This window comes from Hesperophylax consimilis, chromosome 13 (assembly GCF_061612785.1).
Source record: "Hesperophylax consimilis isolate HC1 chromosome 13, BYU_Hcon_1.0, whole genome shotgun sequence".
NCBI classification, from domain to species: Eukaryota; Metazoa; Arthropoda; class Insecta; order Trichoptera; family Limnephilidae; genus Hesperophylax; species Hesperophylax consimilis.
This window is the reverse complement of record NC_142848.1, coordinates 35941365-35967975: the sequence shown is the minus strand read 5'-3', so window position 1 is coordinate 35967975 and position 26611 is coordinate 35941365. Positions and strand designations below refer to the sequence as shown.

The following is a 26611-nucleotide window of genomic DNA, read 5'->3' as shown; positions in this document are numbered from 1 at the left end:
TTGTTGAGACAGACGAGTTTTTACTTCTCTTTGTTTCTCAATTATAATGCGGATCATCTGACAGTGATATTCTCTACAAGAAATCTACTTCTCAAAATATTGAATGTTTTTTTATAGTACTACGCATTTTTTCCGATTTTAGATTTTTCATTTTGTGTAGCTATTTTTACATTGGTGGAATTTAGTTAATAATGTATGTATAGTAATTTACTTAAAAATCTACATGTAATATCCGAAAAACACAATAATTTAAATTCCCGGTGCCAACACTGGAATCTCTAGACTGATAAATACTAGCACCGTAATCCCGGTTGTGAAAAATCCCTAAAAAAGTACATAAATATATATTTTTAAAATAAATACCCGAAAGCCCAATTATGTCTAATCTTCCAATTATGACTTAATCTTTTATAAAAATTTCGCTAATAAACAATTACATAATGTTAATTAAGTGTTAATCTCAAGTGACCTACCGGGTACTTACCCGGTACTGTATATTATCAACATAAATCATTGTAGAAATGTATTACATATTTGTACAGCGTCACTGAGGAGATTTTGCACAAAAACGGAGATATACAAATCATCCAAATATAATAATAATAATTATTATAAAAGCCCTAGCATCTGAATGGCAGTTCATTCCATGAATGACGTTCTGTTCTTTCTGCCTACTCTTCCAGCGAGTCGGCGTAGAATTATTACTTCTGTTCTAAACTCGATTTCTCTTAGACGTATTGAGATAACGGCTGTTATAAATAACTATCCAATGATTTCCGTTCAACGTAATGCATCTCAAGTGGTCCAGTGGATGTTTGGTTGTGTGTTAGCACGTGGTACAGATCGTACTGAAGTGTTTAGTGGCTTCAGCTAAGTGACGAAATCAAAATCTCTATGCCTACTCCAAACCTGCATTAAGTGCGCGTTGGATTTAAATTATCCACAAATTTTTATGTTGGCAACCTTTATATTTGACATTAATCATCTGTAGTCATTTAGGTTACAAAAAAATTATCGCTTTACAAGAAAAAAGCGTTGTTATTGTTATGGATTCTATTGATGAAAACACTTAACACGGTTTTATAATTTTATTTGTAAGTCTTACAATTGTTTATGGTTACATATTATATAGTAGAGTTTTTACAGAGTTAAATGTCTCTAAGTGAAATGTTTCCAAACTGAAATCTAGAATGAATCTGCCTTGAAACAGAGCGTAATGCATCTTATAGTAATCTTGTATTTAACTAGTGTGGTAAATAAAGTCAATTAATAGTAAACATGGAAATTTACAATAGACAAGAGATATGGCGACAATCAAAATGTTGATTTTGATATGCATTGGTGCGACGGACAAATAATAGATAGTGAATGAAGCATAATAGGTTCAAAGGTTGTACAAGTATTAGAAAGGTACATAACACCTTCCTCGTTAAGATGAGATAATGTGGCGTCCATCATTATCTCACGTCAGTTCGAAGTCTTGTACTTCGTCTGAGCGTTAGGGATTCATCAGTGGACCCGGTAACGTTTTCTTCCATTTCTACGTTTGCTTCTCTTTTGTCTTTTGTTTTACAAATGTTCAAGTAATTTATTAATCTTACACGAGAATCACCTTTAAAATGATCTCTTCTAGATGTGTAACACTTAAATAGTTTATATAAAATGTAAATGATTATTAAACTTAAAAATACATAGGAAAAAAGTTATTTTTCATAATTCTAATTACAATATGGTCTTCGGGTATATTTTCTAAGTCATCGTACATTTTATTTAACTTATGGCTTGCTAAAATTAAATCATCTTTATCTAGAGTAAATATTTTTGGTATTATTAATGGAATATTTATTTTGACATTTTGTGTTTGATTTATATTGCAACAATTATCATCAGTTATATTGAACAGGGGAATTATTGATTTTGAAGCTGTTTGATTTGATATATTATAATATTGGTCTTCTACATTAACAATCACTGTTGAACTAGTGTAAAGTTTGCATTTTGGCTTTATAATTAATATTCCTGTATTCTGTAATTTAACATCGGTTGGTTCAGAATTCTTACATTTAATTGTAACCAATGTTGGTTTAGGGAGCACAAAAATCCATTTCGTTCCTTTATTTGTAGTATGCCAAATTTCGTTAATCGTATTCATTATTCTGGTTTCACAATTCGGAGGCATATGAGAAGGTTCGATTAGTAATTCTGTTTCACAAATAGATCTTTCATGTAGATTATAATAAATGTTTGTGGTTTTACAAATCGCTTTATCTAAAATGGTTTGTTTACACGAATCTATATTATCAAGAGTAACATAATTTGTTTTACTCTCGGCGATAGCTAAATATTTAACATTAGGCATAATAAAAACATATAAATCGTCTTGTCTTTTCATAGGCAAAGGTATTAACTTGTATAAATTATAGCTTACATAACTACACAAAGGGTTTGATATAACAAAAATTATTCTTCTATTTACATATGCAATGTCAATTTTTACCATTGACATTAATATATTAACATTTTTTATATTTGGTGGGACAGGATAAGATACGGAATTCGGTAAATAAGGCAAGGACTTACTTATTTCTTCAATATATTGCTGAGAAGTGATAATAAATGGGTGTATTATATTATTTTTGGAAAGCATTAATGCGTTTATGATAAGCGTATATTCGTTTTGTAATTCTGTTGTGATTAAATTCAATAGGGTAAGATGTTTTTCTGAAATGTAATGTTTTAAGTAATCTGCTAAGGTCGCGTGAGACCTTTCCTATGCACCGTTGGACTGGGGGTGATAAGCTGTTGTTTGGATTTGTTTCATTTTAAATACTTTTGCAACCAACTTCCTTTAAAATAATTGACGTAAAATCTTTTCCTTGATCTGTAAGAATTCGATTTGGTATTCCGAATACACAAATGAAGTTATTGACTAACTCCTTTGCAATAGTAATTGCTTCATGATTTGGAATTGGAAATGCTTGCGAAAATTTTGTTAGGTCGTCTTGTAACGTGAGAATATATTTATTTCCATTTTCGGATAAGGGTAACGGACCTACAATATCTAAAGATATCCTTTCAAAAGGTTTCTCAGAAGTTGTAGTTATTTCCATTGGATGAATAAATCTTTTACGAGAAATTTTATTTTTTTGACATGATTCACATTTTTTAATGTAGTTTCTTATGTCTTTTCTCATATTTTTCCAATTATATCTCTCTTTCATTCTATTATACGTTCGATGAAACCCCGAGTGTCCTGATTGTGGAGAATCGTGATTCTCCTCTATTAATTTAGCTTTATCCTTGGGATCTGGATAACTTATTTTATTTTTACAAATAGTTACCATGATTCCGGAGTTTGCAAAGACGTAATAAATAATAGTTTTTATTTTATTCCAATTTAAATTATTATCACTGCGAGCTAGTTCAGGAATTGAAAGCGATTTCTTTCCTTGTGAAATTAATACATTTTTTAATTTAAGAAAACAACAGAAAATATCTTCGTATGTTGGTTTATCCCAAAAATGTTCCATTGTTATAAGATGGTAAACGTTAAATATGTTATTTAGTTCTGAATATAATATATCTCTTACATTCGTTTTACTTTTCTTTATATCATCGTGATTATTGATTAAATTCCTTATCTCCATAGACAAACCTTCGGACATTTCCTTATCATTGGAAATAAAGTTACATAAATTATCTTTCCGTATTAGAAGACATTCGTCTGTTTCAACAATATTTTTGCAGTCAATAATGGTTTATCTTTATAATGAGACTTTATAAATTCTTCGTAAGAATTTGGTTCAGGGTTTATTCTAAAGTGTAATATTTGAGAATGATCAATTCTAGATAACGCATCGGCATTAGAATTAAGTTTTCTGGGTTTATATATTATATTATACTGATATTCTTCCAATTTTAAACGCCAACGAAGTAAGCGAGAGCCAGGGTCTTTTGTATTAAATAACCAAACTAAAGGTCTATGATCCGTTATTATATTGAATTTTACACCATACAAATAAGGTCTAAAATGTTTAACTGCATAAATTATAGCTAAAAGTTCACGTTCTGTCGTTGAATAATTTGATTCGGCTTTATTTAGTGTTCTGGAAGCAAAGGATATTGGCAAATCTTTAGAAATCTCACCTTGAGATAATACTGCACCGATAGCAAAATTACTTGCATCTGTGGTGACATTAAATGTTTTACTGAAATTGGGGAACTGTAATATTGGTTCATGAATTAAATGTTCTCGAAGTATATCAAAAGATTCTTGTTGTTTTTCCTTCCAAATGAATGGAATATCCTTCTTTAATAATTGGGAGAGAGGTTGAGCGATTTTGCTAAAATCTTTAATAAAACGTCTGTAATATCCAGCAAGTCCTAAAAATGACTTCATATCTTTTGGATTTTTTGGAATAGGGTAATTTTTTATGATTTGAATTTTATCTGGGTTTGGTTTAACTCCATTTTCTGATATAACGTGACCTAAATACATGACTTCATTACGCATAAATTCACATTTATCAGGCTGTAATTTTAAATTGTGTAATCTTAATTTTTGGAATACCTCTTTTAACCTAACCTCGTGAGTCTCTATTGTATCGGCATAAATAACTATATCATCTAGGTATGCGAAACATCTTATTCCTTGTATACCAGCTAAAACGTTATTTATAACCCTTTGAAATGTTGCAGGACCGTTTTTTAACCCAAACGGCATCCTTAAAAACTCGTAATGTCCTAGAGGGGTGGAAAATGCTGTTTTATGTGAATCTTCCGGTTTCATTGGGATTTGGTGAAATCCTGATGCAAGATCTAAGGTGGTGAAGTACTTTGAGTGTCCTAATTGATCTAATATCTCTGTGATGTTGGGTAAGTTGTAAGCATCGCCTACAGTGACCTCATTTAATTTACGGTAATCAATCACTACTCTATATTTTACTTGACCTGTTGCATCTTTCTTCTTGGGCACTACCCACAAAGGAGATGACCATGCTGAATTTGAATCTTTAATTATTCTTTGGTCCAACATTTTTTTTATTTGATCATTTACTTCCTTTTTATGTACCTCGGGGTATCTATATGTTTTTGCGTGTATTGGAATCTGTGTTGTAGTATTTATTTCATGCCTTATCGAATCGGTTTGACTCAATGTATCTCCTTCCAAGTGAAAAATATCGTTATAGTCTCGACAAATTGAAAAAAGTGATCGTTCTTCTTCTTTATTTAAATGTTCAGTCCGTAATGATGCTTTTAAAAGTTCGTACCTATTATCAATATTTTCTGTTATTTTGTTGAATTGAAAAATGTTTTTATTTTTGCATTTAACTTTCCTTTTTATCGTTCTATCATCGCAATCAGTTTCTAACATTTTGCTATCTTTTTCACTAAATTTTTCCAATATCAATTCCATTTTCTTAACTTTTACTGCTTTTTCTGTCGTATTTAAAATAGACGTAATTGCTTTTGACTTTGAATTAACCTTTGTTATACTTCTACAAAGATAAACTCCTTCCATAATCTCTATTTCTGGAACGAGTCCCTCTCCTATTTCAGGATTCAAAACATTGAATTCAACTAAGGTCTCTGTGCGAGCCTGTACAATAATTACCGAATTATTGTTTTTGACATCCGAACTTTTTGTTTTAAAATGGATTTGCATAGAACTTTTACCTATACATAATGTATTGTTGCTGTAATTAATTTTGGCATTTACTTTTCTTAGGAAATCATTTCCGATAAGTCCATCGAGTGGAACATTTGTTGCTCGAGGCAATAAATGCATCTTATTAGAAATTGGGATACCGTTGAATAATAAGTTCAATTTGACAGATCCTAACGTTTCAGTCGATTTTTCAGCGTTAATTCCTCTAATTTTAATTATTTCTTTATCATTGTATACTGTTTCACCATCTAAAACCATAGGGTTAATTAGTGATATATCTGCGCCACTGTCTAATAATAGTTTGACATATTTATTTTTACATTCTTTAATGGGGATTTTGATATATGCTGTAATATTTTCGAGATTATTTAATATTCTACCTGTAACGTATTGACCTTCTTCGTTTCGGTAGGGAACGAAGGGTCTTGGAAGTTTTCCGAAGCTTTCTTTTCTAAGAAATTTTTATATTTCCAACAATCTTTTTTGTAGTGTCCACGTTTTTGACAAAAGAAACACGTTATTGTGATGTTTCGATGCGTGTTTACAGTATTATTATTTTTGCACTGAGAATTTTTTGAAGTGAAGTTACTAAATGATTTTACTTGGTTGACACGTTTATCTTTATTGTGGAAGCAATTTATAGATATATGTCCTGATTTTTTACAAATAGAGCAAAATTTTTGGTTTGAATTACTTTGTTCTGTAAAATTGAGCATTTTTTCTTCGTTAATTGCAAATATTGAAGCTTCTTCAAAGGTTTTTGGGTTTCTAGCCCTCAAAATAATGCTGTACTGCGGTAATGCGCCCATTAAAAATGCTTGAAGAGCCATTTGTTTAATCATAGAATTTTTTCCTATTAATTCAGTGATGTCGACAGTTTCTGCTTTAGTAGCTCTCATTAAATTTGAATAGCACCTTTCAATTCTTTGTGTAAAGTTGAGAACACTCTCATTTCTATTTTGTTTACATGTCTGCAACTCTAATAATAGTTGTGGAAAACTTTTCGAATCAGCAAAATTTTCTTCAAGAAAACTTTTGTATTCCTCCCATGTACGCAAATTTCTACATGATGTTATTAAATCAGCTTTTCCAGTAACTTTGGTTTGAATATATTTAAAAATAATATCTTTTTGAGCTTTAGATGCTAGTTTATAAGCATAATCACAATTTTTAATGAATGTGTGAAGATTATTTGTATTACCATCAAATGTACTAATGAATTGTGTTAAAAATTGAAGAGATACTTCTTGTTCAGTCATTTTTAACAAAGCGATAATTGTAAATTAATAATAAGAAAAGAGATTTTAAATGCTACGTATGAGATTCTTTAGAATTCATGAAACAATAATCAAACTTACAAAAATATGAAAAACCATTCCATCTTCAGCAAGGCAGGTCCGCGACGTGCGACGTCAAGGTGTAGAATCTTCTTGATTTTCGGCTATTTGCACAGCAAAGGGCAACAACGTACTTTATCAAAAATACTCAGCAAGGCAGGTCCGCGATGTGAAGGTGAAGGTGAAGTGTAGAATTGTTGTGTTTGTGGTAAGATCCAGGGATGTTTGGGAATCTTCTTGTTTCTTTCTTCTTGGTGCTGTTCGGCTTTTTGCAAAAAAATTTTTTTTTTGCAACAACGTCACTAGTCACAAATAATTAAAAGTTACTCGTAGAATCCAGAGTTCTTTTGTTACAGTCAAGAATACTACAGTATTATCGAAATAATGTTTCCATGTAGTATTAACTTAGACCATATCGCACTTCTGACACCAATTTTTTGTTATGGATTCTATTGATGAAAACACTTAACACGGTTTTATAATTTTATTTGTAAGTCTTACAATTGTTTATGGTTACATATTATATAGTAGAGTTTTTACAGAGTTAAATGTCTCTAAGTGAAATGTTTCCAAACTGAAATCTAGAATGAATCTGCCTTGAAACAGAGCGTAATGCATCTTATAGTAATCTTGTATTTAACTAGTGTGGTAAATAAAGTCAATTAATAGTAAACATGGAAATTTACAATAGACAAGAGATATGGCGACAATCAAAATGTTGATTTTGATATGCATTGGTGCGACGGACAAATAATAGATAGTGAATGAAGCATAATAGGTTCAAAGGTTGTACAAGTATTAGAAAGGTACATAACATTATTATTGAAATCATCACAAATGCGGGAAAACTTTTGCGGAGACTGTTCGAGAAGTTTATGAAAAAAAATGAGGAACAAGTTCGGTTGTTGACAAAGAAACAAAAAATATACAATTTATTATTAATTGGTATTATTTATTGAAGCTTAAACCTTCATTATAATATTTATTCATTGAAGATTATCATTATGTGTTTCATATTTTTGTTGAAAATTGTTGATATTATCTTAAATTATCAAATAATAATTAGCAGTATTTCATTTTAAAATTAAATCCGCCATACATGATGGGCCATATTAGTTGCATATTCCTACTGATGATCATATGTTCCGAAGCGGAACATTGCAGACAACACTTATGAATCGATAAGTTTGTTTCAATTGGCATTAGATTTGATTTTTTTTATTAATTGAAAAGGTAAATTTATTCATTGAAAATGTCAAAAACTAAAAAAAAAAATTTCATGGACATATTATAGAAATTTGTTAAAAATCCGCGTGTGTATACGTGATTTCCACTAAAAATTGATAGAATGCATTGTCATCGACAAAGATTCTATCTGCCGATTATCAGATCGATCAGATGTCAGGAAATTGGTTAATTTCCGCTTCAAAGATTTGCAACAATTCATAACCGAAAACAAAATTGAAATTCAAATAGATGTTTTTAAAAAGGAAACCACTTCAGTTACAAACATTCAAAAATGATAATAATTACGTGAAAATGGAGAGAATATTTAATAAAACACGACTCGAATGAAATAAACGATTTTTTTCTATCGCGGGAATTTCATATAATTACCGTTTCGGCTTTACAAATGTATAAATAATATCTTCAAAAGAAGCATATACACGGTGTCCGGAAACTCGTAGTACAAGCGGGAAACTGGAGAATCTACACCACATGGGGAACCCAAAAAAACATAAAGTTTTTTGATTTGAACATTTTCAAAAAAAAAAAAAAAACCAAAAAAAAATATTTTTCGGCTATTTTAGGGTTAAAGTTTTTTCTGGTGTTTAGGGTTGAATAACAGATGTTTTAACCCTGCAGAGCAGAAATATTTTATGATTACACCGGGTTAAATGAAGGGTGATTTCAAAATAATGCTTCAAATCCGAGTTTCTTCATTTGTTTTACTTTCAAATAGTTTTAATTAGTTCGGTACTTTGATCTTCAGTAATAATTTATAAGAATTCGAATTTGAAAAAAAAAAAAAAAATCAACTTCAAACTCGATTTACTCGATAACGAAAGCTCAAATAAAAAAAAAATATACTACAAAATCGACTCAAAATGTGATGTAGATTCACCAGTTTCCCGCTTGTACTACGAGTTTCCGGACACCCTGTATTTTTAAGGAACTTAAAACTTACAATGTTAAAGAGAAATACGTTATAAATCGGGAGAAATCCGGAATGCATGGCCTTAAGTAACCTACATTAATATTTGGGAAACGTAATGACGCAGTAAGCACGCAGTGTAAAAACTGTAGACACGTTGAATTAATAAATAATAATAATAATTGGATGATTTGTATAGCGCCGTTTTTGTGCAAAATCACCTCAAGGGCGCTGTACAAACTTATAATACATTTCTACAGTGATCTATGTTATTACAACTATTTATGGAGAAAATATACAGTACAATTCTTACCTGGTAGGTCACTTGAGATTAACACTTAATTAACATTATCTAATTGTTTATTGGCGAAATTTAGATACAGGATCTAGGACTTAATTGAAAAATTGAATATAACTGGACTTTCTCTTAGGAATGGTATATTTAATTTAAGGGTACGACAGCTTTACCTGTGATAGATAGTACTACGAAGTACCTATATTATATCGTTTATCGAGTATAAAACTGTCCTAAAGAACAAAGAATAATAATTTCAAATAATAAAAGTTTCATCATCTGCCTTTTATAAACAATTAGACATAATGATCACTGAGACTTCATTTACATATTCATTAATTTAGTAATATCAATAGTATAAAGTTACTATAAATATATTTATATGCTATATTTTCTGAAATAATTATAAATATGTTACATTTTATTTTTAGTGCAGTCGAGTGGTTTCTGTTTCAGAATATTTTCTATTTCTGTTCTCCGTATGTTTTGTATCCAGCTTTTCATTAGTGATTTCAATGTTAGAAGTTTTGAATGTAACATAACATTGTATTATTACTTGCAAAACTTACATTTAAATGTTATATGTTTTGAATATTGTGAGTTTTTCAATGAGAGTGTGATTTCGTTGAAGAGTTTTTTTTTTTTTTTTTCTTATTATTTCTGGCTTTCACCCTTCAAGGGTGTTCTTGGCCATCATTTAAAATTATTGAGAAATGAAAGGTGAATTTAAATATTAATTTTATTTAAATACGCAAATTTCAAAATTATAATGAAAATTGGAGTCGAGTTCAAACTTAGAAGAGATGAGATGTTGAATGGAGGGGAGGCAACAGTACCATAATATCGGAATTTTGTTTGCCCAAATGTTTCAAATATACACAGTTTTCCAATAAGATGTGTTATTTTGATATTTAATCGTAAAAGATCAATGATTTCGTTGCTTGTGTAGCACGTAGCGCCGCTTTGTTAAGAGTAAACATTGTCCAGATCAATACCATCCAATTCCGGCCATAAAAAATCATTATGATCTCTCGATTGCGCAATCCATTCACCGTAACTGTTGCTCCAGCCTCATTTTCGAAAAAGGAAGGTCCAATGACTCCGCCGGACCATAAACATTAAATTAAATTAAATAGTCACACGTTGAGGATAGAGAGGCTTTTCAACAATAACTACTGGGTTTTCCGAGCCCCAGATGCGACAATTTTGCTTGTTGACGAAGCCACCGAGGTGGAAATGGGCCTCCTCACTCAAGATGATTTGCATTTAATTCACTCAAGTGAATTTTAATAATTTCAATGCATTGTTGAAGCGTGTATCGTTCCATTTTTATTAATAGCATAATTTTTACTTGTCAAATGTTAAAAAATGACAGCTTCAAAAGTAACATCTACCGAAATAGCGGGCTATTCAAAATAACACCTCTTATTGGAAAACCCTGTACTTACGTGTTAGTTATAATTTCTCGTATTTTGTATTTATGAATAAAGGTGTATTGTTTTAGAATAGAGTTATACAATTAGAAAGTCATGATGTTAATTTCTCGTGTTTTGTATTTATGAATATAAAGGTGTATTGTTTTAGAATAGAGTTATACAATTAGACAGTCATGATGTTAAGATTGTTGAAAATTTCGTCATTGCCAGTTCTTACAGGGACTTTTAGAATAATTTTCACTGTGGGTTTTTGGATTTAATTAGTAATTTTACGACATTTTCATATGTACTGCCCCATCCGATACCGTAATGGCAAAGAGCCATGTAGATTTTGATTTATTATTTTTTACTGAGGACATTCCTGACAAAAAATAACTTAGGTTGTTTCACAGAATTTGAACAATTCATCAAATTTCACAGATGATTTTCAAGTTGCGAAGCTTCAATTGTTTAATTTTTTGCTGTTATGATTTCAGTTTTGTGAAGCCCCTGACCAATAATGATACAATAATAGAACTTGAAGAGATCCTACACAGAACTTGAAATCAACTTTAAAAATTGATTAAATTTTCAAATTCCGTTAAACCGTCTTTAATCTTTTGCATTTTATTGATCGATTTTACACCTGGAAAATACAGTCAATGTTTTGTCTCAGCTTCAAATTGTCCTAAAGCCCTTTTTTTTATTTCTCTAGCGGCTAACTTAAAGGCTGAAAGTAATCAAATGTTTAATTTTAAATGTCTAATATATTTGTTTGTTATTTTATACTATTAAAAAAATTGCTCAGTGGCTTAGGCCGATCACGGAAACCAGTGATCTTCTTTAGAGCTACACTATACCAACCATCATTACGACGATTGTTTTTTATGCGCGATTTCAACAATAACTAACTAAAATAAAATAAATATGTATCAATAATCGAGCGAGAACTAAAGAAAATTTTTGATGTAAAATTATTTGTACCAAATAACTTTGAAGATATAGGATAGATTTACACTAAAAAACAAGGTAGAAACATGTATTTATTTGAATTGAAAACTATGCTACTTGCTTAGCACAGTTCAACACTTACAATATATAAAAAATCAACACTTATTTTAAACCACTTTTTTGCTTAAAAAAAGCGACATGTTTCGTTTGCAAAGGTCAATTTTCAGGATTTTTTTGCAACTGAGTGTTGATTATTTTTAATTAAAACATTGTTAGACAAACTTACCATATTACTCGATTAGGAATAACTTACATTGTCAAATTTGTCAAATTTTTTAAGTTACAACTTTAAAAAAATATTTTGAATATTAGGTCATGTTGATACGATCTTATCAAACCCGAATATGAAAAAAAGAAAAATGTCGTAAAGGAGAGTTTTAGAAGTTTACAAGTTTACAAGTTCACTTGAACCGTGAAAATACCTGAGTAAATTTGCGTAATATAACTTACTTCGGTTAGTTCAGCTGCCCCCACTTTAATAGGCACGAGCACCCTCACTATGGTCCAAAGAGTCACGAATACGGCTGGGGCTCCTGAAACAAAAACACCAAATATTACACAAAGTAAGTACATACTTCTAAGTTTGTTTTTATTTGAATTTATACAAAAACAATGATTTCTTTGAATATTAAAATATTTTCACAGTCAAATAATTATCGTGATTCTGCTTGCGCTTTGCGGATTGCGCTTCCTGGTTTTTTTAGCCCTCGTTTCTAAAGCGTTGGTATTTGCTGGTAATTTTGATACGCCCAACAGACGCAGACGTCGGTAGAAGAGTGTAGATCTATATTATTACGATCCAGTAAATTTACTTTGAAGGTTTTCTAAATATGGCCGTACTATCGGTTGTACCCGAATGGTTACGAGTACAGCCGACGCTAGCCGATCCCTAGGTATGGAGCTGACTTCCATCGGTTTCCCTCGTTAGAATAACTCACTGTCTCTGATAACGGAAGTATGTCCTTCAAGACATTAACTGTAATTTTCATACTCGACATATTCGACGAACCAAAGCATTTATTGAATACTCCTGATCTCAAGTGTATTTCATACTACTAAGATAATAAAACAGAACACCAGTACATTACAGTTTCCGACAGCTCAGGATAGATGTGTTGTTCAGGTGGAGAGTGTGTTTATATAGGTTATGGCTCTTACTGTGATTTTCTTCATTTAATTTTGGTGTAGCCATCGAATAACAAATACCAAGAACGTCATTCCATTAATGTTTATGGGGCTTTTGAGAGTTAAAATTGTCTCTGTAATTAGACAAGACGCGATGCGCTTTGGGCCTACGCAGTTTTTTAGGCACAAATCCGAAATAATAACCGGTTTCATTTAGGTGATTAAAAGCGGATCATAAATCAGAAAACAAATCGAGGTACTTAATTAATAAACGTGATTTCGACGGGTAGACATTTTCTTATTGAAATGCAATGAAGTTAATTTTTTTCAAGAACCTGCTGTATCTAATACCGGACATTAACCGGGAATTAATGATAGAATAGGAAATATGGAATAAAGCCATTAAAAATATATATATTTATTACATGTTTTTCTCAGGTAAATAGCTCATTTAACTTACCCCATCCAATAGAAGCATACACCCTCAATTTGATGTTCTCTCCAGTGAAGGTTTTTACCACGAGCATGTATAAATACAGTCCTGTAAAGAAAATTACATTATTAAACAAGAAATTGAGTTTTAAAATAATAATAATAATGAAACCAGGGTGGAAAGTGAGCTGATATCCAAATGGTGATACACGCGCCTACTCTTGTGGCAAACTCTGTCTCAAATCCCAAGACGTCACTTATCACCACCCACAATAGCACTTAGCGGGTGGAGAGAACAATCGTGCATCTGGGAACACTTCCTCAACATTCCGAAAATTGAAAGAAAACTTTATTTTATTATTGAAGACATCACAAGACAGTCACATCTAGGACTCGAACCTTGCCTTGCCGGGGCACAGCTCTACCAACTGAGCTAACGATAATATTTTGTATATATCTTCCAACTGAACTGCCAATAAAAATGTGTGGTAAGAAAAATGAAAACAATGTTGTTAGTTCTTATTCGAAATATGATACAGTTAAATAGATAGGGTCCCATTGGCTCAGTTGGTAGAGTGTTGCCCCGGCAAGGCAAGGGTCCTTGATTCGTGTCCTAGATGTGACCGTATATTTTTCTGATTTTTCTGTTTCAAATTTTTGTTTAGGAATTGCTAATATTGTTTTCAATAATTAAATATTACAATTTGAGGTTTTACTCGTTAAGTTGTCCCAAAAATTGAAAGAAAACATTATATTCAAGATTACACTTCACACTAACTAGGCCGTTATATGTAAGTGCATGTACCAATAGAATATCTCGCATGTTATGTTCATAATGTAATGTATATTAAACTTTTAATGTACGTTTATTCAGTAATAGTTAACACCAGTAATTAGAAGATAATAATGCTGCTTTTAATGGGGCCTAATTAGTGAGCTCGTAATTATTTATTTAACTCGGGCTTTGCATTAAATACACATCGAGATATCCACATAGTTTGTTTCGATACTGTGCGGGTTTTACGTTCTCATTGGATATATACAAAATATTATCCAGTCTATTCTGTGCAACCCACTGTTAAAAGTAGGATTTCTTTATTTGCCTAGTTCCGTACATTTTAAGAGCTATCTTCATTCTTTCCGACCAAATATATTTTGAGTCTGAATAGAAAAGCTCACCCTCTACCAGCATCCAAAAGAAGTTCGTCAGGTAGAAGTAATGGAAGAATACCATCAGGACCAGACATGAGATGTTATCTCTCTGAACCGACATCTGCAGACAGAAATACAGAATATTATTAATATAAAGGAGCCAGCAGAAATTTTACTTCTATAACCTATTTATTTCTTAACTATATTATTTAACTATACAAGCATTTTATTTATCTTAATATATAAAAATCACGTATCACTGTATTCGTACACGCTAATCAATTTCAATGAAATTTTGGGAATGTGTATGATTGGTTCCAGCTTGAACAGATGATAGTTTTATGAATGTGTATGGTTGGTGCCGGTTTGAACACATGATAGTTTTGTGAATGTGTATGTTTGGTGCCAGCTTGAACACATGATAGTTTTGTGAATGTGTATGGTTGGTTCCAGCTTGAACACATGATAGTTTTGTGTATGTGTATGGTTGGTTCCAGCTTGAACACATGATAGTTTTGTGAATGTGTATGGTTGGTTCCAGCTTGAACACATGATAGTTTTGTGAATGTGTATGGTTGGTTCCAGTTTGAACACATGATGGTTTTGTGAATGTGTATGGTTGGTTCCAGCTTGAACCAATGATGGTTTTGTGAATGTGTATGGTTGGTTCCAGCTTGAACACATGATAGTTTTGTGATTGTGTATGGTTAATTCCAGCTTGAACACATGATAGTTTTGTGAATGTGTATGGTTGGTTCCAGCTTGAACACATGATTGTTTTGTGAATGTGTATTATGGTTGGTGCCAGCTTGAATACATGATAGTCTTGGCCCCGATAAGTGGCGCTATTGAGGACATCTAAAATATATTTTTATAATTTTTTTCAACGAATTTGTTTTTTTTTCTTCTGTTTTTTCATCCAAATTACATACAACCACATATTTTAACTTCTCTACACGCCCCTCCCCTGAGTAATTTTACGTATTTTTAATAGGAAAAAAGGGTCGTTATTCATTCAAAAAAAAAAATTGGAGTAAACACAGATACAGACAGTAATAAACGTGACAGTAAAAACATTAATTGGAGAATTCGCCTGCATCGTTAGGATTTATTTCTCACCGATTAACGTTAGTTGTGTAAGTTTTATCTATTCATATTAGCAAAAGACGGATTATTAAAAATATTGTTCACCAAATGGCACTACATTAAATTCAAATTCATTACTTTACTTTAAACAATATTGTATAAACGTAAGAATCAATCTATATTTACCTCATTTATAACATTTAATTTTTATCCAATTAAGAATTTTCATTTTATTTATTACACTTTCAAAATTCGTTAGGGCTTTTATATTAACTAATCATAATTACATACTGATACACACACACACACACACACACACACATACACATATACATATATAAGTGTGACAAAATTTGTAACAACTTTATCGACTGTCCTGGCTTACTCAATCTAATAAACTTTAAAATACCACCCAGAACGGCGAGGCTTAACGACTTATTCCATTTAAGCCGGACGCGCACAAATGGTGGTGTCAGGGATCCAATCAGAAAAATATGCGAATTGTATAATAAAAACCAAAACCTGAAGGATTTCAACATATTTTTTGATACATATGATACTTTTGATAGGTAATTGAAGTCTGTTTTCCTATAAAAAAAAAGAAAATGTGTACTTACTTCATTCACTATACTCTTTAAGTACTTTTTTATGATTTATCTCCAAACTTGTATAAAAATATTTGTATATTTTTATTTGACACTGAGCATTATCTATACACAAAATAATTTTCTTTTTTACTTTTTCCTATCTACCAGTCTATCTGTGAGAAATAGTTAGGATGCAGGCGAATTCTCAAGTTATTGTTTTATAAAATTATCTTTTAATTACTGTCTGTTTCCATGTTTTCTCCTTAAATAAATAGATAAATAGACGTCATATTGGTGACATATTCTAAACATTTAATTAAGTTTCGAGATGTTACGGCCCATTCTAAATAAAGTTTTAGGTAATAAACATTTGAATCTCAGTAAAGGTTTGAGATAACATATTGAATGAATACATCAATAATAAAAATAATAACATTAAACTTCACGTCTAATTTTTAAGCATTTTTTGTGACATGAGATCTGAAGGAAGCTTGAAAATATTTCAAATAAAAACTGAAAACGATGGCTAAAATTTGTTATGCAAACGCTTTACTATTTGAAAAAGAATTGCGAGAAATCTCACCTGAATAGTCAAGTTCAGTATCCAAATGAAAGCGAAGAGTATATAGGTGCACATCAGGTTTGTATGGATGGTGTTGCGAAGGCATCTCAGATCTCTGTAAAAGAAACGAAAATTTGTAGGAATGTTTGTAATGTAATGCTATTCAATAATAAGCACTTAGGTATGGAATACATTATCACAGCAGTATCCTGAAGATAAGTATATTATCGGGTTTCCCTTGTCCAGCTAGCGGCTAGATGAGAGGGTGGGGGTATTCCGTATATGGTCATGCTTTTAAATGAGCGCTCTCATTGGTCAAAGCGAGCAACATTTAGTTCACGTGCATTGTCTTCAGTGTTCCATATATGGTGATGCTTCCAAATGAGCGCTCCCATTGGATGTAGGTACGTGTTGAATGTTGTTGACATGTTTTAAGCGCGTGATCAGTTTCCGGCTAAGTGGATAGGTATGTCTTCATGTATGTATGTAGGTATGTATGGGCAACCATAACAACATGGCTTCAACCAAATAACGATTCACAACCAACGACCTAAGAACAGCAAAGGGTAAAAAGTGTCACTAGGACCTTACAAAAGGCCTTACGTTTTAAATATCAATTAACGGTCATTTAAACAGCTCTGATCCTGGTGATTACGTGTAATTTTCGCATACCTAATAAATACAATAGTATTCTCTATGCTCCATTTCATGTAGTTGCTTCTCGCACTTTTTTGGAGTACAATTCTTGTTAACAGAAATTGCATCGTGTGAGGAATGAAACTTACTCTGTCGACCTGTTTAATTTTAATAACATTGCTTATACTGTTGTAAAAGCCCAACAGGCGTTCTATAAAAAGAAAGTAAATACATGCATGCGGATATTCAATAATCCTTAACTGTATCCGTTTAATACTATTGTTATCATGATTACAAAATTATAATTATGTACTGATTAATTATTTATTTTTTTAACATTAAAAGTTAAATATCAGTATCGTAAACCATTTTTTTTAAATAGAACGGTCGTGTATGTATTGATAACAAACACAAATAACTTTTATATTGATAATAAATACCAATAACTTTTGTATTTTGAAACTGAAAAAAACATTATTTAGGCATCATGTCTAATTTTTCTACGGTTCAAACGAATGCACTGACCTTATAAACAACTTAAATTAAATGATTTTCTAGTTTTGTCTTACCAAAACTTACTCTTTTGATCACATAGATGTTTTCGCTTATTAATGGTAACACATGGAAGATGTCATATCATTCTATTTTAGATAGATAAACTTTTTTAAGCTGCGATCTGCCTACATAATGCGATCAACTCTATACACAACTCACACTAACAAATAACAATAATTAATGTGGGGACATAGTATATCCGTGCACGAGACAAACAGAAAAGTTCTGCTTCACCCGGATTCCAGATCCAGATGCTAGATCGAGTATCTCTCTAACTAGGGAAACTTCTCTATCCGCTAAGTTCGGGAATGGTTTTCACAGCCGTTGCATTTCCCGCCTAGCTTTTGTTTTTCCTGGCTGCTTTTGTTTTTCCCGTTGCGTTTGAATTAGCATCAGAGAGAACCAGCAGCGCTGCAAAAACTAACAAACTGGGGGAAAAAGCCGAACCAGATGCATATATGAATAGCAATAATCAGTAGCGGTTCGTGGTATTTTTAACTGGGGGTGCAGAAATTCAAGAGAAAATATATTTAATCAAAATGTGCTGAATATTTTGTTATTGTCCTTCATCAAATTATCGAATACAACGGCAGTCACATACTGATACTGTACAATGAGGAAAGCTCAACACAACATTGCATAACTAGCGACTTAGACAATATGGCATTTGCCGCAACTTTCTTAAGTGTAAAGGAATATAACGTCTTATATAAAAAAAGGTTGAATTTTAAATAAGAAAACATAAGTAAAGATACATTAAAATCAGTTCATTTTACTAGTAGATTTGCAGGTTCCACTAAACAAACGGTTGAGGACATTCAGGAAAAGGAATATTAAAACAAAAATACAACAACTACCATAGAAAGTTAAATACCATAACATTATATTGAATCCTTATTGTGCAAAAACCAGCCGGCCACGCCACGATAGATCTCGGGCAATATCAGTTAGGTACATCGTCAATCTCTGGAGGTCGAATCGTGGCGCACAAGGCTAGTCTTAATTTGGCTCAGGTTTGGGATTAAACCATCAGGGCGATTGTGTTGTTTTGATTTTTTGTATGAAATATTTTGTACTGATTCAATAACGCACCATAATATGGGAATATAGTAAATAATATATCATATATTTATAATACACACGATCGAATTTTTCGGTGGCGTGGATTTTAAAGGCACGCTGTTTATAATGTGCTGATATTATTTAATGTAAGTTTGTCAATGAATTAAACAAATCATCTTTTTAGTGTTTTTAAATAAATTTAAAAAATCATCTTTTTAGTGATGTTTTACTGCACTTTAGAAAAAACCGCCACTGTCAATAAGTATCTAAGTACCTACTGGAACGAACGTAGACAATTTTGCTCTGACCATAAAGTATAAAGTACACTATGCGTAGCTCGTTATGATACCATTGGTATTTTATAAACAATGTCTCTTTTACTATTAATATATATTGTGTTCTATTGGGTTGAGTGATATAAATATGTATATATACTCAACCCAATAGAACACAATATTTTAACAAATAAAAGATCGGAAAATTGAAACCTAGCTTTCGCTTACAAAATTTATTTTAATGATATTTCCAAACTAGTTTCTACTAGGTATGATTTAAGATTTTAGTGGTATTATAGTGATTTGTTTTTGGGGTATAATGCCGTGTTGCGCTACCTCCTTATTTAGCCAACGTTTCGGACAACATTGCAGTGTTCATCATCTGGGCAGATGTGTAATTTTTAATTTTAATTTTTGAAAGTTATCAAAATTTTAATCAAAAGCCTAGAATGAACTTGTGTATTTGTGATTGCAACTTTTTTATTTAAAAAAAGAAGAAATAACTAATAATTTAAAATGAAACAGAACAAGACACAGATAAATAAAAAAATAACGGTCGCAACTTGAATAGTTATCTTTTAATGATATTATTTTATAACTAGTAATGGTTATCTTTTTAATTTGTTTGTTTCTAGTTCTGTTTCATGTTTCGTTTAGATTTATTTATTTATTTATATATATATACGCCTAAAAAGGCTTTTACATAGAAGTGATACATGATGCAGTGTACATAGGAGAATATGTATTATACAGGAGACATACATATTTATTGGTATATTCTTATTCAATGATATATTATATAACTTTCTTTTAATGTTTAGTTTTTTTTTAAGTTGTTAATAACTATTTATTTATTCTCTTTATTTGAATGAAATCAACAGTTTACAATATGGTTGGTTTATACATGTGCAATTAAACTGAGACAGCAATTGTAGATTTCTTCATTATGCTTATACATCATGTATTAAACAATTTAACAGTTAATATAAAATAAACAGATTTTACATTTAAAATATATTTAATTGAGAATAGATATGAAATGAAATATTTTGATAGACATCTTTAAAATTTATAACAATATTCCAGTTTTTGTTCCGTGAGAGCAAGTATTTTTTTGTAATATTGACAGTTCGTTTGATTATGGACATTTTTTTTTTAATTGTTAGTATCATTTTTGAATATTTCTTAGAATTTTCAGTTTTAATAGTAAGTATACTTGTTTTATATCCTGGAGATTGATAGGGAACATCATGTTTTTTTAAAGAATATATCATAGCATTATTAATTTTGTTAGTTTTCAAAATTTTGAAAGTGCAGGTACATGCATAATATATTGACAATAAACATGAGTTACTATGAAAAATATACCTTGAATCCAAATTAGTATTCAATTTTCTGTTGTGCGAATGCCAGCATTTTTTTATAATATAAACAGTTGGTTTTATCATTCGCATTATGATTGGTAGGAAATGACAGTTGAAACCTGTCATTTTGAAAAGTGCAGTTTACACACCTCGGTTGATTTGTTGAGGCACATTCTTTGAACAAGTGAGCAGCTCCACAGTATTAACATTAACAATTATAACAAGATGTGCCACTAAGCGTTGCTCGTGTAGACAATCACCTCGATCTTGCTTTGAAGGTCAAGTATGCAAAATTTCATCTATACAGCCTTAATTTGTATAAAAAATAAAGCCACCCACAAACACTCTTTTTTATATAGTAACTTGCTTAGTCTCTGGTGTTAAGTGTTACCAGTGTTTTTCAAAATTTCGTTTGAATGTCAAGTGGTATTTCATCAATTTCGGACTGTTGAATTGTATAAAAATCAAATCTAGGCCGCCCGCTCGCACGCTACAGATACTCTCCTTTATTTTTTTAGTTCGTCAATATGCAATAAAAGTACAGTTGGTGACTGTACAGATCCTTGTGGCACCCCGCATTTATTTGGTGCGGAGAGGAAGAAGAACCATTAAAAACGGTTTGAATTTGTCTTCCTTTAGAAGGTCCGCAATCCAACTATGCACGGTTGGATGGATTCTGTACGATGATAACCTCCTGATAAGCACCCGGTTCCAAACCCTATCAAAGACTTTGGAGATCGACTTTGACCGATTTTGGAGAAAATATTTGAGATATCGAACCCGATATCTCAAATATTTTTAATAATTGTAGATATAGATTTATATAATAATTGTAGATTTAGATTTATATTGTGTATATAGATTTGGTTCACAAATTGGAGGCGGATATTGGTACAGCCACCCCGGGAACCATATATTGGATAACCAACACCTCTGTTAAGTGGTTTGCTACGTTTGGTAACTTAGCAGGATGGGATTTTTGGTAAAACTGGTTCGAGGAGACCTTTTGACCTCTCCGACTGGTTTCTCCTGGCGGAAAGGATAGATTCGTAAGTCCGTCACTCATGGACACACTGATCTTAAGATTCTTCTCCTTTTTTTCTAAAAAACCGTCCACACAGCATCCCAAAAGATGACATAGGCATTAAGGGAAATTATTTTCCCCGCGGACTCCTGTTGGGTCCAAATTTAAAAAAAAATACAGTGTGTGACAAGCCTACGCACGACGGAAGTGAAACTTTTAGTATTCTTCTCTCTCTCTTTTCATTTCACTCTCTCTTTTTATCTGTCTTTTGACATATTTATAAGAAGCATGTGATAAAAAAAATTAAAAGTTATAAAAATATGGGATTCGAACCCGGGTCCTGCATAACGAGTGTCGAACGCTCTGCCTCTAGACCGCGAGGAGAGGTATCCCGCGCGACGAGAACCGCGTATACAACGTGTACCCCTCAATTGACTTGTCCAACGCAAATTTTCGTTTTCAAACACGGCAAATGAATAATATCACATAACGTCTCGTTAACGCTTTATATAGGGTCAAATCGAAGATATATCGGCAGTGTGAAGTCATATCTGTCGTTTTTCAAAATATTTCCTTATATTTGTCCGTTTTGGAAAAGATCTATCGTGTTTTAACAGTCTCATACCCGTATGGAGTCTGTATTTGAAAAACATTTCTAAATTTTGAAAAACTCACTTACGGCTGTGTTTTTTACTAAAAAAACTTGTGAATAATTGTAATATGTAATTAGTTGCGTTATCGGCCTTGATTAGTAATTTTAATTATTCAAAATAAAAATAATTAATAAAAATACCGAGCGACTCTACCGGCTCGATTTGTAAGCTATATTTCGACCAAAATATCATATAGTCAAAATATCTAAAAGTCGCAGCACGAGAGCATTTTATCACTTTTCCTCGTATTAAAAAAATCACAAAAAGAAAAAAAAAAATAGTTAAAGCGGAGATCGAACCTCGGTTCTTCACGATGACAGTCGGGCGCTCTGCCCCTAGACCGCGAAACTGAGTTTGGAGAGTGACCTAAACTATGTATATAATATTAGCTAGGCTCCTATAGCGAAATGATCACGGTTTTTCGTGACAGTCATTAGTCGGTTTTACTTCGGTCCTCGAAATTGCATGACGCGCGTAAAGAAGTTTCACTTCAAAAATCCTAAAGACAAAAGACAAAAATTTCAAAAGCCTGTATTTCTAGCCGCTTATACTCACCTCGCACAGTGGCAATTTGGCTGTATAAAAGTACTTAGTTAATCGGGCGTGAATTGTTTGCAAACTTTCGTTTACCCACAGCCATGTACTGTTATTTAGTGCGTAGCGCTCCCTAGCCCCTGCTGTTAGTAAATTGATTACCGGTCCACAATGTTCTGGATTTTGCTGAGCAAGTATAACCTGTGTTTTACAGGCTATTGTACCACGTTATTTCTATTAGAGAATAGCGATGTGGAATTTATAGTGAATGGGCTATTAAAACTCTCGTTTGAAACCTGTATGTAAGTACGGGCCTTCGGAAACACGTAAACTTTTCAACTTTTCATGTAATTTTTTTTCTAACTTCTTTTAAAAACCATTTCCTTTGCACATGATCTTTGTTGTGACGCTTAGTGTAGATTGTCACTTTAGTTGGATATGGTTCTTACGTCGCCTTACCAAGTTCTGAGTTGTCAAAGTTTGCAAAGACGAATTCTCACTGTCTATCTAACATTTTATGATTTAAGGTTCAATAGTTCAACATATTTTAAAAGAAAATATTTAAATACTGCGTGACCCTATCTTGGAATGGCATTAGGAAAATGAAGTTAGAACCTTATGCAATGAATAATTATGCCCTAGTTGATAGCAAATGGTCCTATATGCACGTTAAGGTATGTTTTAAAATGATAAGTATATGTCCAATTTAAATATTATCCATTTAAAAATGACAAACTAAAATACTGTACATAATATTCAACCTCAAAATCAGGAAATGGTAAATAGATAATGAGAACTCCTCTTAGTAAACTTCGACACTTCATATCTCAGAAAAAAAGGAAAGTAAAGTTAAAACCCAGTCCAAATGAGGTGACGAGTAGTTGTTATATTATGGTTATGGTAGTTTTTCTTTTCAAACTTCTTATGACAAGTTTCGTACTTATTTTGTCAGATAACATGAAAACATATGGTTTCAAAATACGTATTTTTGTTGGGGTTTTTTGTTGGGCATTCCCAAGAATTGCTAAGTCTATAAATCACATTAAAAGTTAAACTTCTCACTAAAATGGGACTTCGAACTTTTTCATGTTGAGGATTTGCAAACTTTTTCCAGACATTGATATTTACGTAAAGACAAACAATCCATTACCTTCATAGTTCAATCGACTTTTAGCATCAACCATTAAAAGTTCGTCTGAATGCTTTTTAAATGTATTTTTTTCGTATTACTTATCGTATATATGTTATTAATGGGGTTTTGGTGGATTTATAGTGCCTCCGTAACTAGGCGTGCTTGATGCGTTTTGGTGCTTCCAATATTTTAGGAACGACTCCAAAGTAATCGCCGGTTTCAATTTACACATCATTAGCCATATGTATAAATATAGGGCTAATGATGTGTAAATTGAAACCGGCGTATATATACAAGGTGTATCGGCAAGTACCCGACAAACTTTAACCAGCTATTCCTCAGCACATTTGGAGTAAAAAATGTTATGGGCGCTTTACTGTCCGGTAACATTTTTTTTTAATAAAATATTATTTTTTTATGTTAACTCCACACAGGGGATCCTGAGAAAAAAACCATCCTCAGAACCTACGTCATCTTTGGGAATGCTGTGTGGAGGGTCTTTTAACGACTTCCGTGGTCGAGGGTTAAGCCTCTCGACTAGCAAGAAAGAGGTCGCGGGTTCAAATCCCGGCTTGCGCAAGTAAACTTTATTTGATTAATTTCCTCAGTTATATAAATAAAAATGTTAATGATCGTTTGTTCAGAATCTTAAATCCCCGTAAGTTCCAAATCGCTTTGAAAATTTGACACAATGTTGCATACGAACACGCGTATGATTTTATATACATATATTATATAGATATCACCTGTGGCAGGTAAAAACATGCTTTATAGAAAAACAGCGCCATTTGTAGGGCGTAAAAGTAAAACGAACTATTGTTTTTTCTATTTGACAATACAGACTGAGCCACAGCAGTGCGTAGCGGGGTATATCTAGTTAAAAATAATATTTGGTATATTTGCGGCACGTTCCAGAGTAGGTTCAAGATACTCTCAGTATCACCCTGATGTAAGACCATCATTCAGAATTGAAACATTGCTTGAAGTGGCCGTGTTTGGTGACCAGCCTGAATAGCCAGATATTTCCCCGATCTTTTACTTCCTACACTTCTTACTCCTTCCCCTCCTCACTACTTTCAGCCTCATAACATACTCCAAAGTGTACTAGATTTTTTTCTAAAATGTACTAGAAATATATTATATTAGCATACCTAACTATGTTCAGCTTATAATATAATCATGGAACAAGTTTAACTTTTGTTTGGTAAACAGATTTATTAATTTCATTTTCCCCACTTCTCCGCCTTTCCACTGAATTTAACTACTTTTTCCGAATTCCCCTTAGCTCCTAGCAATTCAGACTTTTACAGATATCTACGGTATTTTACTAATGATAAATAATTTCATTTTAACAAATAAGGTGAAGGATCACAAGGGACTTAAATTTAAGGTTTAGAAGTAAGGTCACAGTATTATTTTTTTATCTATGATTGTAAACACGATTCCGTGGATAAAACCTTAAAAATCGTCAAAGTACATGATAACAAAATGGCGGGATTTTTTCGACGACAGTAGAAAGTTTACAAAATTTTCTTTTATTTTATTTTATAAATGGCATAAAACTTGAAGTGACAGTTTCTTACTGCTTCCCCAAAAAAACAAGGATTTATTTTTCAAATATCGATTTTTAACAAAATTATGGACGTTTCGAATCAAATTATGTTGAAAAGTTATCATTTGTGAATATCAATGTTTGTTTAATGCCATCCCCAATTGGGCTACGATGTGAGAATAAAGGTAGTGAAAGAGAGAGAGAGAGAGAGAGAGAGAGCGTGAGAGAGAGCGTGAGAGAGAGAAGAAGGTGGGAGAGTATCGGGCTATTCAGATCTGTTTACCAAACATGGCTAAAGCCATTTCAAGCAACGTTTCCATTCAGAATTGTGTTATTTCACCGGGGTGCTACTAAAAGTATGTACCACTCTGGAACATGACGCAAATATGCCATATCGTCGCATTAATTCGTAGAATGCGTAACCACCAAATGTAAAATTTTACAGGAGGCACAAAAAACCTCGTAGTGAAAAAATTAAAGACGGCTCATTCTTTTTATTTATGTTTCGAACATATAATATATTTCGAAATCCATTTTCAATCATCAAAACTTTGTAATTTAAGGCTTTCTATTTCAAATTGGAGTTAGGAAGTTTACATAAAAACCGAGAATGGAGATACGTATTTTACAAAAGATACATACTTTTATGCGAACAGTTTTATGAACAACCTAGCAGAAGATTTGGGAGATAGGAATTTTACATGTATGTATGTATATGTCGAGGCAGTCTATTTAGATGCATTTTAATGATTTTAATGATGCGGAAGGTTATCGTAAAAGGAGTGGTAATCCTTTTCTAATGTCTGTTTTAAGTCTTGTAAATGCTGGTACTTTTCCTTTCTTAAGGGATTAAATCTGGCTCTCAAGTGAAATTTTCAAACTCTGGAGATCATTAAAGATTCGGTGACGGTTTTGTGCTGGGTGAGATCTACACTGACCGGGAGTAGTCGTGTCAGAGATGCTCGTTAAGTGACGCTTGGGGTTTATGAAGGAGATTGT

The 26611-nt window shown here is 32.0% G+C and overlaps 1 protein-coding gene across 1 annotated transcript in view; it reads right to left on the bottom strand.

Moving 5' to 3' along the window:
• LOC149418913 (diuretic hormone receptor-like) overlaps window positions 1–26611 on the bottom strand; it is a 579308-nt gene that overhangs the window by 135640 nt on the left and 417057 nt on the right. Inside the window, exons 5-8 of the mRNA XM_089638437.1 lie at window positions 16847–16940; window positions 14618–14711; window positions 13467–13547; window positions 12332–12414 (exon numbers count right to left, since the gene is read on the bottom strand). Of these exons, the coding sequence (XP_089494563.1) occupies window positions 12332–12414; window positions 13467–13547; window positions 14618–14711; window positions 16847–16940 (352 nt within the window). The remainder of the gene's footprint in view (window positions 1–12331; window positions 12415–13466; window positions 13548–14617; window positions 14712–16846; window positions 16941–26611) is intronic.